A 13,797-nucleotide genomic window follows, 5' to 3' on the forward strand; every position below is an offset into this window, starting at 1 on the left:
ATTGCTTACACTTATATAGCGCTTTTTCTGGACACTCCACTCAAAGCGCTTTACAGGTAATGGGGACTCCCCTCCACCACCACCAATGTGCAGCATCCACCTGGATGATGCGATGGCAGCCATAGTGCGCCAGAACGCTCACCACACATCAGCTATCAGTGGGGAGGAGAGCAGAGTAATGAAGCCAATTCACAGAGGGGGATTGTTAGGAGGCCATGATTGATAACAGCCGATAACAATAACATGCTTCTTAGCTTGGTCAACTAAGTTGGTGTCACTAACAATGACCACAGGTTCCTAATTAATTCAATTTAACCAAAACCCAAAGTACATGCATAGACAGACTGTCCCTCTCACAGCAAGAAACTACACAACTTCAAAACCATTAATATAAAACACATGACAGTAGTTATGGGATTCAAAATTTGTTTTATATTATCAGTAACCAATAATTCCTATCTTCTGTTTTTTGTTCAAGCTGAGAGCTGAATGAGTTAATTAGACCCATTGTTTACTTATTACAGATTAACAGCAAAACTAAAGGAAATCATATGCGCCAAATACAGTATAAGGTAGTGGAATAATACATTTTGGAATTCAAAAAGGAGAAGGACAATCCAACAAATATGGTGGTACTGTAAATGTCAGGTTAGAAAGATTTCAGGCATGAAGAATATATCAGATTTTTAACTCAGAAATTTCTTAACTACTTGAAAAAACAAAACAAAAAAATCTTAAACACGCCCATCCCAAGTGTCCAAAACAGTTAACATTAGGACAGGACTATTTCCAGCTCCAATAGTTGAGGCAGGAAGATTGCAGTGACATCAGTTAGAACACGATGCTACCTCAATTCAGACGAGAGTGAAAAGGTTCTAGAATAAGTCCAATTGTCCAAGGCAATCCATCTGTATTCCAGATCATTGAACCTGTAGTATGGATCCTACAGGGAAGTAAACAAAAGAAAACAGTCCGATAAAGGTTCTCCAACCAGTTATAAATAAAAGACAAGGTTGTAAAGAAGGCTAAGACCATTATGGAGTGTGTGGCTCACACCCTCCAATATTAATTTTACACTACTCCTATCTGGAAGTCGCCTTTGCATAATAATATAATGGTAATAGACTCATGAAATCAGGATATCCCCCTGCAATCTCCTTTTTAAAAGGTAAAATAAGTTCCTCTCATCTCCTCAAACACCACTGTACTGAATTCTTTGTTGGTGATGTTTGTTTGTTTTTGTTGTATTATTGTGTTGTGTTGGACCATAAAACAGATTTCCCTGAGGGTCTTGAATTGAATTGAATAGAATATTGAATATTTAATAAGTCGCTTTAAGTCTAAAACTACATATTTAAACAAGCAACTAGGATGCACCCAGGGACAGATTAACGAACAGGCTAGCATAGACTGTAGGCTAGGGGTCCGGGATTGATCACGGGCCCCTGATTGGCCAGAGTATTTTTTTAAATGGATCTGTGGGCCTGATCAGGGGCCCCTGATTGGCTGGGGTATTTGTTTTTAAATGGACCTGTGGGCCCCCATTGGTCCATAAAAACGCTGAATAGTTTGTGAACCAATGATTGGTTAGATGCAACGGGTTCGCAGTTCAAATTTCTTTTGGCAGATTCATTGGGTGATCTCTGGTGCAAGTTTATGGTAGCTAACCTCAAAATGTGCAACAGAAAATATGATAGTGGGGCACAAAAACGAAAAGCACAGTGGTTAAAAGAGCAGTGTGAGCAGGATCTCCTTAAAAAGATGGGGATTTTTTTAAGTAGATCCTGCTCACACTGTTCTTTTAACTGACTGGCCCTTTCAGATTGACTGGTTATTTCAAGTTTGCTGAGCCGTACACTGATCCTGAGTTTACGGCTAACGTTGCTGCCAGTTGCTGCCAGTGCTACAATAACCAAGGTCAGCTAGCCTGGGCGGAGGACGATCATGAGGACGAGCCAGCTCCCACAACGGGATCAAAGGAACATGAGTCAAGAGGCAGAGCCATCTGAAACGCCACCACCATCTCCACAAGACCAACAAGCCATGTCCGAGCCGCTGCAATGGCTGTTGCACATGCTGCCGTGGAGCTAACAGAGACCGCAACAGAAGCTCCCACTTCCTAAAGCTCGGACCCAGCATGCTGGGGTAAAATAGATTAACAGATGCGGGCATACTGGGCTAAATCTGGCCCAAAATCGTGTCAAAGCCAAGACGTGGATGTTACAGCATCGGAAAGACAAAAACACCAAAAGAGGTCAAAAGAAAACTTGGAAATGGTGAGTGTGCGTCAAGAGAATGGCTGCTGTATTCCCCTTCGAAAGGTGCAGTGTTTTGTTTCGCATGTAAATTATTTGGGGATAGCAATAATCAGTACGGACTGACCGTAGGCTAAAGTCATTCAATTCAATTCAATTTATTTTTATATAGCGCTTTTCACAACAAGGTTGCCCCAAGGCGCTTAACAATGCAGTTGATGATACATTTTGTGAATACAGAACAAAAGACCAGAAGACAACAGAGGAGAGGAACCAGAAACTCCTTAGTAAGGAGAAAAAACCCTCTAAGGTCAACTGGCTGCCCAATCCCTTTGGGCATGCTAACATTATATAATTATAAAAAAGGAAATAAACGAATGAGGATATTAATCCATCCATCATGTCTTCTGTATGTCAGTACTCTATGCAGATCTCTGCAGACCAGCAAAATCCTCCTAAATGATAGCTATATCCACCATGCCCCTCTTGGATTCATGGCGGTGATGCAGCATCCAACGCAGATGGTGCCCAGCCAGGCACCGTCCGGACATGTGGGGAGGAGAATAGGATAGTTTGGTCAGAACAAGGGTCTTGTAAGTAAGTAGAAGGATTTTGAAGTCGGTGTTGCTTAATGTAGCTAGCTTCACACTACTGGCTATAGTGACTTGAAAAATGCAGCCACACGCTTGGCTTAACATGAAGTGTAGGAGAGCCATCGAAAGGCTATGGTTGCCTACGTTTTGCGCTGTGCTGATAATGGTCTAATAGATTCAGAACTAAAAAGACAGTTTGACAATGAATATGAGTATTGGACTAACGTCTTGAAAAGGGTGGTTGCAGTGTTGAAGGTTTTAGCAGAGCGAGGGCTGCCTTTTAAGGGGACACAGCGAAACGTTTGGGTGCCCCAACAACGGGAACTTCATGGGTAACCTCGAAGTTATCAGCGAGTTTGATCCCTTCTTGAAAGCCCATATAGAAAAATATCTAATCGTCGATGCAGTGTATTGACCGATTTGAGTCTATTGGCTGCAATAGACTTGCACGAGTTTGGAGTGTCCAGCTGTTCTTGAAATAATGCACTCAAACAAGGTGGTCATTGGTCTTTGCTGTGCCGATCTTGTCGTCCGTTTCAAAGTAAGCATGCGCATGATTTCTGTTGTCAGCTCACAGATTGGCTGTGAATCTGATTTATTGGTTGCATTGCTGTACTTACCTTACAGGCTATTGTAGTGTGTGTGTATTTGGGCTCCCTGTGTATGTGTGTGTTCCCTGCGTGTGACGCGTTAACATTCTGTTTGAATCGTGTGTGTGACGCGTTACATTCTGTTTGAATTGGTGGTAGCAGGCTCTTATTCTGAATGCGTCACTGAATTATTACAGGATTCTTTCTCGCTTTTTTTCTGGTAATGGGATGGGGAAGGGGGGGTACACAATGTGTAGCCTAGGGGCCTCTGATCATCTTAATCCACCACTGGATGCACCAAGCAGTGGTGCAGAATTTGAGCAGCACTGTTAAGCATTGGAAAATATCCTCTATTTGGGATAGAGGATAACATTCTGTGTGCCTGTGAGCTTTTAGCGTTGTCAGTCACACTGACTTCATCACTCCTCTTGTTGTTACTAACTGTTAGGCACTATGGGGTTCCCAGTGTGAACACAGGAGGGTAGCTGTCACTGACAAGTGACATATTCCAGAGGAAGGCATGCTTGATCACCGTGGCCTCAAGGTTTGTGGTATGAGGGCTGCAGTCTACTCTATGGCTCCAAATGAGTCGCAGATACACATGATTGAAGAGCTTTTGTGATCACTGCAAACAAATGCCACAGCACATGTCATAAAAGTCTGTAAAATTAATAACAACTGTGAAAAACAAACAAACAAATTACAGCAACAAAGTAAAAACAGCTGGACGCATTAGATGTATTTGAGAATGTACCCATTTTCATTATATTCCAAACGATCTGCTTCGTTCTGCTAATCAATACTTGCGTGTTTTAAATTTCTGCCAGGGCGTAACAATTTTAACAGGATGCTTTCCTGGAATGGATGACGTGGCTGTTTCTGCAACATTTAAGATACCCTGAAAACTGTCTATGTTACAGAACGTAAAGCAGGCAGGTTAGGCACCTATCACTGCTGGGAAGGAAAGTAGATCATCTTGTGGTTTAAAAAGACAGTGCAGTGTGTTAAGTTCTGGTCTTTGCAGTCCAGTGAGCGGTGATGGGTTGGAATGACAATACAACTACACAGAACAAGCTGACTTGCCAAAAATCCCTTAGGCAACAATAAAACCAGGGAAACAAAAGGTTTTCCTCTCTGCCTTTCCCAGCATGCAGACAGTTTAATCAGACTCCCTGTCAGATTCTCAGTATAGCCAGCCTTTAAACAGACATTCTCAGATAGACTTTTTACATTCAAACTTTAAGGCTAGCTTTTGGTAGAAACCTGACAAGCTGATGAAATCATCTTTAATTTACAAAGCCCTGACTATGAACTGACCTACAAATGTACAGAGGACAGCTCAAGACATCCCCTAGCTAAAGTCAACAGAGTTTAGTTAGTGCTAAATACCCAACGATGTCTCCTCTCAGGAAGAGGATGACAACAGTTAGAGGTTTGGTGCTCTTTAAAGAAAATTTCATTTGGGTCTGCCAAAAACAAACAGTTACATTAATATCAGTTAATGCAAAACATCTTTTGCATCAACCATCATTATTGAGCTACCTAACCAGAATTTCAACAATAACACTATAAAAATCCATTAAGGGGACTAATTTCATTAAGGTTTGCAAACATTGTAAGCACCCCTGAAATGCCAGCAACAAAAGCTAAGGCTCTATTTCAAAGATTGCGGTATTTAAGTTGGAGAAATGGGACCTGATGTTTTGAGTTACATATCTGCAGTGGATGTCCACCCCATTCCTTTCACAATGGTTCAGACTCAGGGATGATACTGGAACAAAATGCCTAGGGAAACAACTACACACCATGTGCATCTAACTTCTAACCTGGAGCACTATAAGATTAACCCACAAAAGCTAAGCAGGTGTGAGCCTGGCCAGTACCTGGATAAGAGACCTGGGAAAGCTAAGGTTGCTGCTGGAAGAGGTATTAGTGGGACTATTAGGGGGCGCTCACCCTGTGGTCTGTGTGCGTCCTAATGCCCCAGTATAGTGATGGGGACCCAATACTGTAAGACAGGCACCGTGCTTTGGATGAGAGATAAAACTGAGGTCCTGACTCTCTGTGATCATTAAAAATCCCTGGGCGTTTCTCGAAAAGAGTAGGGATATTATGCCAGCGTCCTGGCCAAATTTCCCATTGGCATTTACCAATCATGGCCTTTACCAATAATCCCCATCTATGAACTGCCTTCATCGCTCTATTCTTCTCCCCACTGATAGCTGATGTGTGGTGAGTTTACTGGCACACTATCATCACAGGTGCCACCACATCATCCAGGTGGGGGCTATACATTGGTGGTGGTGGAGGGGAGTCTCCATTACCTGTAAAGTCCTTTGAGTGGAGTGTCCAGAAAAGTGCTATATAAGTGTAAGCAATTATTATTATATTAGTAAACAACTTTAAAGCAGGACGGTCCATGCCTTGTACACATGGCAATAATTTAATTTAATTTAATTTAAAATTTAATTCTTAGGTGAGTTTGCTGATTTTCTCTCATTCTTATGCCTCAAATTTAAAAGGATCCTCATTCTAGAGGACTTTAATATACACATCGATTCAACCTCTTCCAGTCTGGCTAAAGACTTCCTTTCTCTTTTGGGATGCTTTGACCTTACTCAGTTTGTTTGTACCCCTACACATAACAAAGGACACACCTTAGATTTAATTATTACAAATGACTCTTTTGTCTCCCACTGCTCTCCCCTTGATCTAGGCCTCTCTGACCACTTAGCCATTCTCTTCAATCTGGAATTACCTGTTTCTAACACTTCCCCCCCACGCTCTGTAAATTTCCACAACTGGCGATCAATTGATCACCCAAGGTTTGCAAATTCTGTTCTGTCCTCCTTATCTTGTTACTCTTCCTCTGACCCTCTAGAGGACAAAATACAGTTACTTGACAGTGCTCTTTTATCTACCCTCAACACCTTTGCTCCTTTAAAAACTCGAACCATCTCCTTCTTTCGCCCTGCCCCCTGGTACAATGACCATCTGCGATCCATGAAGGCAGCCTCTCGCAAACTTGAGCGTAGGTGGCGTCTTTCTGGCCTAAATGTACATTATCAGGCTTACATTATCAGATTACTTATCTGAATATAAGGTTACTATAGAGTCTGCTAGATCCACCTACTTCTCTCACATCATTGAAAACCACCAAAACAACCCCAGACATCTTTTCTCCACCATCAACAGATGGCTCAAGCCAAACTGCCCCACCACATTACCTGCCTCATCATAACTTTGCAACACATTCTTAGATTTCTTTAGTTCTAGGATTGACAACATCCGGCATCACATTCTCTCCACAACGCATATCATTTCCCTATCTCCTCCCTCCTCATCAAACTTCTCTGGTTCCCTTCTCTCCAGCTTCTCTCTTCCTGACTCAGCATCCCTCAACATGCATGAAACCCACCACATCTATTTTAGATCCCATTCCCACCACTTTATTTCAGTCCTGTTTCTCTTCTCTCTGTCCCTTTGTCCTCAATATTATACATTAATCCATGAGCACTGGCTTTGTATCAACGGTCCTCAAAACTGCTGCCATTACTCCTGTGCCAAAAAAGCCTAACATGGCTCTCAACAATCTTAACAATTTTCGCCCCATCTCCAACTTACCCTTTCTTTCTAAAATTCTAGAACGTGCTGTCACACTTCAGTTACATAACCACCTCATGACAAACAACGTTTTTCAACAGAAACTGCCCTGGTCAAAGTCACCAACGATCTTCTAATAGCTTCTGATTCTGGTTCTTTTTCTATACTCATCCTTCTTGATCTCAGTGCTGCTTTTGACACTGTTGACCATAACATCTTACTTTCGCGTCTGGAGACTGTGTTTGGAGTTTCTGACACTGCCCTCAAATGGTTCAAATCTTCCCTCACTGATCGCTGTCACTTTGTCTCTCTCAATGGGTACAGGTCTGAAATTGGTCTTGTTAAGTCTGGTGTTCCTCAGGGCTCAATACTGGGCCCCTTGCTCTTCAGCATTTACATGTTCCCACTTGGTCAGCTTTTAAGATCACATGGCCTCAATTTCATTTTTATGCTGACGATACTCAAATATACATCCATACCAAACCTGACACTGATGTGGCTGTCTCTATTCTGTCTAATTGCATCTCTGACATAAAAATTTGGATGACTCAAAACTTCCTTCATCTTAACTACAACAAGACTGAAGTCATGCTTATTGGCACACCCCATCAACTTCGTAAAGCCAGTCCTGTAACCCTATCTGTAGATGGCTCTGTACTTAAGCTTCAATCAAAATTGAAAAACCTTGGGGTTAAATTCAATTCTGGCTTAACATTCGACCCACATGTGCAGCATACTGTCAAAACTTCTTTTTTTCACCTTAGAAATATCGCAAGACTACGCCCTATGCTATCATTAACTGTGGCTGAAAAGCTGATCAACACATTTGTATTCTCTCAAATTGACTACTGTAATGCTCTACTCGCTGGGGTATCTAAATCTACTCTGAACAAACTGCAGTATGTCCAAAATTCAGCAGCCAGGTCTAGTGCAAGTGTTCACATTACTCCTATCATGGAGTCCTTGCACTGGCTTCCAGCCAAATTACGTGTAGACTTTAAAATCCTCATGCTCACCTATAAGGCTCTGCATGGCTTGGCACCTCAGTACTTGTCTGAACTATTATCTCCCTACTCCCCACCTTGCAACCTTCGCTCTTCTAATTCTGCTCTCCTTACTGTCCCCCAAGCCCGTCTACATTGTATGGGTGACAGGGCCTTCTCCTGTTATGCCCCCAAGCTCTGAAACTCTCTGCCCAAGGATATCAGAGAGTCACCTTCTCTAAACTCCTTCAAATCCAGACTCAAAACCCTCTTCTTCAGAAAAGCCTTTACTTAACTGGTTCCATTCTTCACCCCTCTGCTCTTCTTAGTACCACCGTCCACAGTCTCCTCTACAGTGCCTTGCGAAAGTATTCGGCCCCCTTGAACTTTTCAACCTTTTGCCACATTTCAGGCTTCAAACATAAAGATATAAATTTTGTATTTTATGTGAAGAATCACCAACAAGTGGGACACAATTGTGAAGTGGAACGAAATCCATTGGATTTTTGAAACTTTTTTAACTAATAAAAAAATGAAAAGTGGGGCGTGCAAAATTATTCGGCCCCTTTACTTTCAGTGCAGCAAACTCACTCCAGAAGTTCAGCGAGGATCTCTGAATGATCCAATGTTGTCCTAAATGACTGATGGTGATAAATAGAATCCACCTGTGTGTAATCAAGTCTCTGTATAAATGCACCTGCTCTGTGATAGTCTCAAGGTTCTGTTGAAAGCGCAGAGAGCATCATGAAGACCAAGGAACACACCAGGCAGGTCCGTAATACTGTTGTGGAGAAGTTTAAAGCCGGATTTGGATACAAAAAGATTTCCCAAGCTTCAAACATCCCAAGGAGCACTGTGCAAGCGATCATCTTGAAATGGAAGGAGTATCAGACCACTGCAAATCTACCAAGACCTGGCCGTCCCTCTAAACTTTCAGCTCAGACAAGGAGAAGACTGATCAGAGATGCAGCCAAGAGGCCCATGATCACTCTGGATGAACTGCAGAGAACTACAGCTGAGGTGGGAGAGTCTGTCCATAGGACAACAATCAGTCTTACACTGCACAAATCTGGCCTTTATGGAAGAGTGGCAAGAAGAAAGCCATTTCTCAAAGATATCCATAAAAAGTCTCGTCTAAAGTTTGCCACAAGCCACCTGGGAGACACCCCAAACATGTGGAAGAAGGTGCTCTGGTCAGATGAAACCAAAATCGAACTTTTTGGCCACAATGCAAAACGATATGTTTGGCGTAAAAGCAACACAGCTCATCACCCTCAACACACCATCCCCACTGTCAAACATGGTGGTGGCAGCATCATGGTTTGGGCCTGCTTTTCTTCAGCAGGGACAGGGAAGATGGTTAAAATTGAGGGGAAGATGGATGCAGCCAAATACAGGACCATTCTGGATGAAAACCTGTTGGAGTCTGCAAAAGACCTGAAACTGGGACGGAGATTTATCTTCCAACAAGACAATGATCCCAAACATACAGCAAAATCTACAAAGGAATGGTTCACAAATAAACGTATCCAGGTGTTTGAATGGCCAAGTCAAAGTCCAGACCTGAATCCAATCGAGAATCTGTGGAAAGAGCTGAAAACTGCTGTTCACAAACGCTCTCCATCCAACCTCACTGAGCTCGAGCTGTTTTGCAAGGAAGAATGGGCAAGAATTTCAGTCTCTCGATGTGCAAAACTGATAGAGACATACCCCAAGCGACTTGCAGCTGTAATCGCAGCAAAAGGTGGCTCTACAAAGTATTAACGCAAGGGGGCCGAATAATTTTGCACGCCCCACTTTTCATTTTTTTATTAGTTAAAAAAGTTTCAAAAATCCAATAGATTTCGTTCCACTTCACAATTGTGTCCCACTTGTTGGTGATTCTTCACATAAAATAAAAAATTTATATCTTTATGTTTGAAGCCTGAAATGTGGCAAAAGGTTGAAAAGTTCAAGGGGGCCGAATACTTTCGCAAGGCACTGTATATATTGTAATTTTGTTTGATCGTTGTATTCTTCTTATATATTGTTATTGTCATCCTGTAAAGCACTTTGAGAAGCCACCTTTAAAGGCACTATATAAACTAAAGTTTTTTATTACTATTATTATTATAATTTATTATTTGGAGTGGTAGCCTCAAAAGATTCATACACTGCAGCGGTAATCACATCTCAGGTATCAAAAGCCAAAACATGATACATGTCTTTGTCCAGAAGATACTGCACATCATCCCAGCACATATGCAGAAAACCGGTATTCAACAAGCCCAAAATATCTAAAATTAGTAGGCTAAGCCATTACAATTTTCTGTAAATGCAATACAGCAAATAGAGATTCTGATCATGTCTGAGCTACAAAGGGTTTTAAACTTAAATGTTTCTAAGATGCAAAGTTGCATGAAGTAGAGAAAATTGTTTTAAATTTAAATTATTTTGATTAATTTATTGACTTTGGGCATCCTTTTTCTATGTAGTGATCAGAATCCTCATGATTTTGATTTTCACTATTACAAGACAGTGGAAGCACAAGCCACTAGCAAAAGAGATTTCAGAGAACCTCAAACAAAATAGTACCTGGATAAGGTTACAAAACGATTTCTAAATATCTGGTGATCCATTCATCCACTCTCAGGTAGTCTATAAATGTACAATATTCAGGACATTTTGATTCTACCAATGACCACTCCTGCCAAGATCTGCCCAAGAGCAACCCAGAAATTCATCCAGGAACGACAAGGTATCCCAGAGCAACTGTGTGGGTATTAAAAATAACGAAGAGAAAGTAAAAAAAAAAATAGCAGAGGTAGATTTTTTTTAAATCAAATGTAAAAACGTCTCTGTCCTTGTATCTCTTAGAAGTGGATAAAAAATGTAATAGCAAAAAATGTATCCAACACATTTCTATTTACATAACCCACTAGATGCGCAAACTATCCCTGCACAAGACTAGTTCAGTTCAACTGCATCACATGCTGCGATTCTGAAAAACGTTTCACGCTTTAACAAAGCATTTTTGCTACTTCACCTAATTATTCCAGTGGCAAAACATGACGCGTAGCTATAGTCATTTTTACTAGCTGGGTCGTCATAATTTGCATCAAAATTGTATTTATATAAAAATCCGAAAAGCCCTCTTGGTTATGAAGAGGGCAGGCAAACAGATGTCCAGAGAGCACTCTCAGGCATTCCCAATTCTTGATAGGCTAAGGGTTGGTGTGACATTAACAGAGATGCATAATAAATGGTTTTCTCATAATTCAGAGATAAAAAGTAGCCCGTAAGGATTAACTTTAGTCTGTATAACAATGATTTTCTTTTAGATTAAGAAGGTTCAAGATAAACATAAAAAATCACGTACAGAACAATAATCATCAGTAATTATGAAAGGCGAGGATACATTTCCAGTCTGTTTCTTCAAGGCACACGAAACCTGACGTGTTTTCTAGCCGAATTTATCTTTACTCCTGGATGTTTATGTAACTTTTGCATTAGCCGTTTGGGGTTACAGTGCTGTTGTCTTTGCTAAGAATATGCTGCTGACTATGTACAGGCTTTGTTCTTCGCATCAGGGTTTTGTCCCGGGTCTTAAATGGGTAAGGATTAGCCTACCTGAATGAGACCTTGCTTCAGCAGTGCTGAATGCACGCAGCCAGGCACAGCCGCGGTGAGTGTCAATGACCCGTTCTTATTTTTCAGTGTCCAGTTTCCGTTTAGGCTAAGTGTTTCGACAACCAGTTTGTTCGGAACGGCTCCAGATACTTTGTTGCTCCCCAGCAGAATGCACAACAACCCAGCAATCAGATAAGCCGCCACTCGTTTCCTAATAAAGGATTTCATCTCGGCGGTCAGTAACAAAGATAAGCTGACAAACAGGCTTCTCATTCATTTTATCACGTAACGTTTCACACCAAGAAAGGTCATGCAACTTTTTTTGTTGTTGCTGTTAACCGATTGTCCAAACTTTTCACTAGCAACTTCCTGTTTTTTAATAAAATAAATCATGTGACACGTCATGTGACTTAAACATTTCTCCATTGCTGTTCGGTAACGTGTGCATTTTAGAAGCCCTTGTTTTCATATTTCTCGAATTATTTATTTCAGACAGTATAAATGGGATTAATAACTATATATATACACACACATAAGAATCTGAAAGCTCTTTACATCAAAGCGAAGACCCTCTTCTTCTATGACTAAAATACAGCTGCCAGAGCCGTTGGGTGATGCGCGGCAGCCATTAAGCGCCAGTAGACCTCAAGCACAGCAGAGAAGGTAGAGAAGTAAGAAATGATTTAGTCATGAAGAGGGATTTTTTTTTAGAAGTCTACATAGTAAAAGCCTGAAGTGTAATTTAGCCAGCACAATAGATTATCACCCCCACTTTCTTCAAAAGATATCCAGAATTGTGTGCATAAATCACAAATTGTAATATTACATCCAGTTCAATGCATTAGTCAGCCCTTCAGTTAAAGATAGCCGATATTAGTCTAATGCAATTGGTATTGTACATAATATAAAAAACAAATATACACATGCACTGATACAGTAATATTTATATTGTGAAAACACTTTTCTGTATTGGTAATAGATCTTTTTTTTTTAAATTAAATTAGTCAGTTGAAACGGACTAATAGCAGACAACAGCTCCAATATGCAGGATGCAAGAATGATATATAGGGTGATTTTAACGGACATTTACTACATTTGTGCTGACAACATTCAGGAAAAATTGGGATCTGCACAGAGGATCATATCTTCTGTAACCACTACGGTTTGTCTCCAAGCGTATTGATAAATGCTTAACAACCTGTGACTAGAGAATGGGAGACACTGGATTTGAATTACCAGCCAATACCTCTCCATATGAAAAGCTTAATGAGCCCCAGCAGCACCTACCAAGGGACTGCAAAGTGCATAAACTCTGACATTTTTGCATGGCCCATTGGTATTCTATCAGGCTCCATTGTCATTTATTTTATTACTGATGTGTATTTAGAATGTTTTGTGAGTATGTTAGGTGGATGCTATTATTGGCTATTATATTGTGTTTTTGTATTGCATGTCTTTAATTCTATGAGCCCATCAAACCAAATTCCATGCAAGTGGTTGTTATGGCAATAAAGTATTGATCATGAGTAAATTAGTTCAGCATACTAATGGAACCAAAACAAACTTCCAGTTCATTTCTTGTTGATTGCATTTTCTTTTGTGATAAGAGATTGATACTCATCTTCACAATAGGATGTCACATATAAAGTTTATGTTCATCAAATCATTAAGCTGATTTGAGAAGAACCTGGAACAAATTTAGCAGGGAACAACCCAAAACTCTCTCTCATACTAACGTTAATCCTGCATCAGCAGGGTCCGCTTGTCGGCATGCCCGTCCCCATTTGGTGGTTTGACCCAAATCTTTGAGCTGACGTTGCCATTAAATGCGACCGAGAAATACTCCAACCGGCGCGTCGCTCCGCCTGCCGTCAGAGAGTACCCCAAAACTCTGATGAGGGGAAATACTCCCAAAACATTCCCTCTTGCTTTCAGGTAAGTCACCAGATTGTTCTAATTGCTGCATTTTGGCACAAGGCATCAGGATGTTCCCATCATGCTAGCTGGGTCTACTCATCTGTGTGCTTCTCAAGGGCAGGCTGAAAAAGGTCACCTTATTCACATTCTCTTGGAGAATTTTATGGAACACTTTGACTGCTGCCTTGAGCCCTTACTCTTGGAAACAACCAACATTCTTTTGGTCTATTGCATTTTCTATTTAATG

The 13,797-nt window shown here is 41.0% G+C and overlaps 1 protein-coding gene across 1 annotated transcript in view; it reads right to left on the bottom strand.

The window, feature by feature from the left end:
- Nucleotides 1–12,019, bottom strand: part of manba (mannosidase, beta A, lysosomal) — a 46,368-nt gene extending 34,349 nt beyond the window's left edge. Inside the window, exons 1-2 of the mRNA XM_088626467.1 lie at nt 11,634–12,019; nt 849–943 (exon numbers count right to left, since the gene is read on the bottom strand). Of these exons, the coding sequence (XP_088482593.1) occupies nt 849–943; nt 11,634–11,906 (368 nt within the window). The 5' untranslated portion in view covers nt 11,907–12,019. The remainder of the gene's footprint in view (nt 1–848; nt 944–11,633) is intronic.
- Nucleotides 12,020–13,797: the final 1,778 nt, after the last annotated feature.

Source organism: Lepisosteus platostomus, chromosome 1 (genome assembly GCF_059453375.1).
Source record: "Lepisosteus platostomus isolate fLepPlt1 chromosome 1, fLepPlt1.hap1, whole genome shotgun sequence".
NCBI lineage: Eukaryota > Metazoa > Chordata > Actinopteri > Semionotiformes > Lepisosteidae > Lepisosteus > Lepisosteus platostomus.